At 21.9% G+C, this 5,734-nt stretch overlaps 1 protein-coding gene across 1 annotated transcript; it reads right to left on the reverse strand.

Annotated features, from left to right (window-relative positions):
- Positions 1 to 363: 363 nt before the first annotated feature.
- Positions 364 to 1,053, reverse strand: LOC145286478 (uncharacterized). The gene has a single exon (XM_080135384.1). The coding sequence runs from the start codon at positions 1,051 to 1,053 to the stop codon at positions 364 to 366; it is 690 nt and encodes a 229-aa protein (XP_079991510.1).
- Between the last annotated feature and the right edge of the window lie 4,681 nt (positions 1,054 to 5,734).

The raw sequence follows: 5,734 nt of genomic DNA on the forward strand, positions 1-5,734 counted from the left end.
TTGCTATGGTGAACGACCACTTGAGGTCATGCCTGAGGTTGATATTGAGCGTTAATTCCTTGTTCCCATAGGTTTCTATGATAGAGCCATTTGCTGTCCAGAGTTGAAATGGGGTGGGTTTCAAAGTGGATTTGTTAGCGGGTGGTATTACGCTGATGGCTGCATCGGTGTTGACTAGGAATTTTAGGCCATTGTTTCGGTCCCACACATAAAAGAGATGACTATGCGATTGTGTACCATCAGGGGTTATCGCCACTGTCTGCTGGTTTAGTTGTTTCCCTGTGTCTTCTGGTGTCTGCAGGCTTGATCACCAAAGTTTTGATGGTACCAGCATTTGTCTGGGTTGTTACTTCGTCCCCGACTTCAGCTATGAGTACAGCTTCGATTCTGGGTATATTGTGCTGGGCTTCGATTCTGGGTATTTGGTGCTGGGCTTCGTCGTCTCTGGAGTAGGGAGAGTTTCAGGTCTTGGAACTCGGCTCTTAATGGAGCTATCATCTCGTCAAAGCATTGAGTGGGGGTTTTGACTTGGTGAACACTTTGGTGGCCCTGGGAGTAAATTTTGTTGGCAGAATCGGCCACAATATCCATGGGTGTGTCTACTGGCACCAGAGCCAGAACTTGAGTAATGTTTGATGGTAACTGATCCATCCATAGGCCTCGGAAGATGTGTTCGGCCATGGTGTGATTTCTGAGGTGACTTTTCATGAGACGCAGGAGCTTGGATGGTGTTCTGTCGCCCAGAGTCATATTAGAGAATGGATCTCTAATAAGGTCCTCATCCAAACATCCCGTACGCTTGAGAATGGCTTCTTTAAGGTATGGGAGCTGGTTTGGTGTGTTGAGGAGGATGTCATCCACTTCTTCCACTACTGTCGCAGGAAGGGCTTGTACCACTGAGGCAAATTTGGTGTCTTGGCATGTGACTTTCCTGGCTGCAAATATCGCCTCAAGTTGGATGAACCAACTCCTTGTGTTGACCGCATTGTACGGTGGAAGCTGTATGAAAGGAGCTGATGAGTTGATCTCGGGTTCATCTGAATTTTCAGCCATTTTCTCTGTCAGCTATTTGTGTCAAGTATCACGTCAGGCTCACCACTTGTTGTAGGATTGGTCATCCGGAGACAATCGCCCCAACAACTAACAAGGTAGACATGGGCAAAAGGTAAAACAGCAAAAAGGCAGAGAAGGATGACAGACACAGATTATTTGGTTAAAGACAAGGGTTCGCCTTTAATTTGCAAAGAAAGCGAAAAATCGTATGATCTGGATGCTGGTTGTCTGGAAGGTTGCACGTCACTGAAGACTAAGGTCTGGAGGTCTAGAACAGGTACTCTAGACATAGTGCGGTTCAGGCACAGCCACCGAAGGTAAGAAGAAGGCCTGTTAACTAAAAAATGCCGGCAGGCAATGTAGGTAAGATTTATCAGACTGTCAGTACTATATCAGGGCCATTCGAAAAAGAGCAAAAAAACATTTTTAAAAAGAAAAAGGAACACAGTTCGATTAATACTGAAACTGAACTTTATTCAATATAAAATATAAATATTATCGGTAATCATGAAGAAAGAGAGAGCCTGTTTCCTCCGTTTAACTATAGGTGGCGTTACTGTCTGTCCACCCAGTTACGGAAGCACAAAATGTATATAATGGCACCCTTGAAATAAAATAAATGTTTTTGTTATATTTTCATTTTAAATATGTTTTTTTTTGTTTGTTTTTTTTTCAAACATATTTACGTTTTTTTTTGTTTTTGCAAACATATTTAAGTTTTATTTTTTTTTCAAACATATTTAAGTTTTTTTTTTTTTCAAACATATTTAAGTTTTTTTTTTTTTTTCAAACATATTTACATTTTTTTGTTTTTGCAAACATATTTAAGTTTTTTTTTTTCAAACATATTTAAGTTTTTTTTTTTTCAAACATATTTAAGTTTTTTTTTTTTTCAAACATATTTACATTTTTTTGTTTTTGCAAACATATTTAAGTTTTTTTTTTTTTCAAACATATTTAAGTTTTTTTTTTTTTCAAACATATTTAAGTTTTTTTTTTTTTTCAAACATATTTAAGTTTTTTTTTTTTTCAAACATATTTACATTTTTTTGTTTTTGCAAACATATTTAAGTTTTTTTTTTTTTCAAACATATTTAAGTTTTATTTTTTTTTTTCAAACATATTTAAGTTTTTTTTTTTTTCAAACATATTTACATTTTTTTTTTTTTCAAACATATTTAAGTTTTTTTTTTTTTTTGCAAACATATTTACATTTTTTTGTTTTTGCAAACATATTTAAGTTTTTTTTTTTTCAAACATATTTAAGTTTTTTTTTTTTTTCAAACATATTTACATTTTTTTGTTTTTGCAAACATATTTAAGTTTTTTTTTTTTTCAAACATATTTACATTTTTTTGTTTTTGCAAACATATTTAAGTTTTTTTTTTTTTCAAACATATTTAAGTTTTTTTTTTTTTTTCAAACATATTTAAGTTTTTTTTTTTCAAACATATTTACATTTTTTTTTTTTTTCAAACATATTTAAGTTTTTTTTTTTTTTGCAAACATATTTACATTTTTTTGTTTTTGCAAACATATTTAAGTTTTTTTTTTTTCAAACATATTTAAGTTTTTTTTTTTTTTCAAACATATTTACATTTTTTTGTTTTTGCAAACATATTTAAGTTTTTTTTTTTTTCAAACATATTTACATTTTTTTGTTTTTGCAAACATATTTAAGTTTTTTTTTTTTCAAACATATTTAAGTTTTTTTTTTTTTTTCAAACATATTTAAGTTTTTTTTTTTTTCAAACATATTTACATTTTTTTTTTTTCAAACATATTTAAGTTTTATTTTTTTTGCAAACATATTTACATTTTATTTTTTTTTCAAACATATTTAAGTTTTTTTTTTTTTTCAAACATATTTACATTTTTTTGTTTTTGCAAACATATTTAAGTTTTTTTTTTTTTCAAACATATTTACATTTTTTTGTTTTTGCAAACATATTTAAGTTTTTTTTTTTTTCAAACATATTTAAGTTTTTTTTTTTTTTCAAACATATTTACATTTTTTTTTTTTTTCAAACATATTTAAGTTTTTTTTTTTTTTGCAAACATATTTACATTTTTTTGTTTTTGCAAACATATTTAAGTTTTTTTTTTTTTCAAACATATTTAAGTTTTTTTTTTTTTTCAAACATATTTACATTTTTTTGTTTTTGCAAACATATTTAAGTTTTTTTTTTTTTTCAAACATATTTACATTTTTTTGTTTTTGCAAACATATTTAAGTTTTTTTTTTTTTCAAACATATTTAAGTTTTTTTTTTTTTTTCAAACATATTTAAGTTTTTTTTTTTTTTCAAACATATTTAAGTTTTTTTTTTTTTTTTTCAAACATATTTAAGTTTTTTTTTTTTCAAACATATTTACATTTTTTTTTTTTCAAACATATTTAAGTTTTTTTTTTTTTCAAACATATTTAAGTTTTTTTTTTTTTTTCAAACATATTTAAGTTTTTTTTTTTTTTTCAAACATATTTAAGTTTTTTTTTTTTTCAAACATATTTACATTTTTTTTTTTTTCAAACATATTTAAGTTTTATTTTTTTTGCAAACATATTTACATTTTATTTTTTTTTCAAACATATTTAAGTTTTTTTTTTTTTTCAAACATATTTACATTTTTTTGTTTTTGCAAACATATTTAAGTTTTTTTTTTTTCAAACATATTTACATTTTTTTGTTTTTGCAAACATATTTAAGTTTTTTTTTTTTTCAAACATATTTAAGTTTTTTTTTTTTTTTCAAACATATTTAAGTTTTTTTTTTTTTCAAACATATTTACATTTTTTTTTTTTTTCAAACATATTTAAGTTTTTTTTTTTTTTTCAAACATATTTACATTTTTTTGTTTTTGCAAACATATTTAAGTTTTTTTTTTTTTTTCAAACATATTTAAGTTTTTTTTTTTTTTCAAACATATTTACATTTTTTTGTTTTTGCAAACATATTTAAGTTTTTTTTTTTTTCAAACATATTTAAGTTTTTTTTTTTTTTTCAAACATATTTAAGTTTTTTTTTTTTCAAACATATTTACATTTTTTTTTTTTTTCAAACATATTTAAGTTTTTTTTTTTTTTGCAAACATATTTACATTTTTTTGTTTTTGCAAACATATTTAAGTTTTTTTTTTTTTCAAACATATTTAAGTTTTTTTTTTTTTCAAACATATTTACATTTTTTTGTTTTTGCAAACATATTTAAGTTTTTTTTTTTTTCAAACATATTTAAGTTTTTTTTTTTTTTCAAACATATTTAAGTTTTTTTTTTTTTCAAACATATTTACATTTTTTTTTTTTTTCAAACATATTTAAGTTTTTTTTTTTTTTTCAAACATATTTACATTTTTTTGTTTTTGCAAACATATTTAAGTTTTTTTTTTTTTCAAACATATTTAAGTTTTTTTTTTTTTTTCAAACATATTTAAGTTTTTTTTTTTTTCAAACATATTTACATTTTTTTTTTTTTTCAAACATATTTAAGTTTTTTTTTTTTTTCAAACATATTTAAGTTTTTTTTTTTTCAAACATATTTAAGTTTTTTTTTTTTTCAAACATATTTAAGTTTTTTTTTTTTTCAAACATATTTACATTTTTTTTTTTCAAACATATTTAAGTTTTTTTTTTTTTTCAAACATATTTACATTTTTTTGTTTTTGCAAACATATTTAAGTTTTTTTTTTTTTCAAACATATTTAAGTTTTTTTTTTTTTTCAAACATATTTAAGTTTTTTTTTTTTTCAAACATATTTACATTTTTTTTTTTTTCAAACATATTTAAGTTTTTTTTTTTTTTCAAACATATTTACATTTTTTTGTTTTTGCAAACATATTTAAGTTTTTTTTTTTTTCAAACATATTTAAGTTTTTTTTTTTTTTCAAACATATTTAAGTTTTTTTTTTTTTTCAAACATATTTACATTTTTTTTTTTTTCAAACATATTTAAGTTTTTTTTTTTTTTCAAACATATTTAAGTTTTTTTTTTTTTTTCAAACATATTTACATTTTTTTTTTTTTCAAACATATTTAAGTTTTTTTTTTTTTTTTCAAACATATTTACATTTTTTTGTTTTTGCAAACATATTTAAGTTTTTTTTTTTTCAAACATATTTAAGTTTTTTTTTTTTTTTCAAACATATTTAAGTTTTTTTTTTTTTCAAACATATTTACATTTTTTTTTTTTTCAAACATATTTAAGTTTTTTTTTTTTTTGCAAACATATTTAAGTTTTTTTTTTTTTCAAACATATTTACATTTTTTTTTTTTGCAAACATATTTAAGTTTTATTTTTTTTGCAAACATATTTAAGTTTTTTTTTTTTTTTCAAACATATTTAAGTTTTTTTTTTTTTCAAACATATTTACATTTTTTTTTTTTTTGCAAACATATTTAAGTTTTTTTTTTTTTCAAACATATTTAAGTTTTTTTTTTTTTTTCAAACATATTTAAGTTTTTTTTTTTTTCAAACATATTTACATTTTTTTGTTTTTGCAAACATATTTAAGTTTTTTTTTTTTCAAACATATTTAAGTTTTTTTTTTTTTTTCAAACATATTTAAGTTTTTTTTTTTTTCAAACATATTTACATTTTTTTTTTTTTGCAAACATATTTAAGTTTTTTTTTTTTTGCAAACATATTTACATTTTATTTTTTTTCAAACATATTTACATTTTTTT

The sequence above is a fragment of the Euprymna scolopes genome, chromosome 10 (genome assembly GCF_053919585.1).
Source record: "Euprymna scolopes isolate OS-2025 chromosome 10, ASM5391958v1, whole genome shotgun sequence".
Taxonomy (NCBI): Eukaryota; Metazoa; Mollusca; class Cephalopoda; order Sepiida; family Sepiolidae; genus Euprymna; species Euprymna scolopes.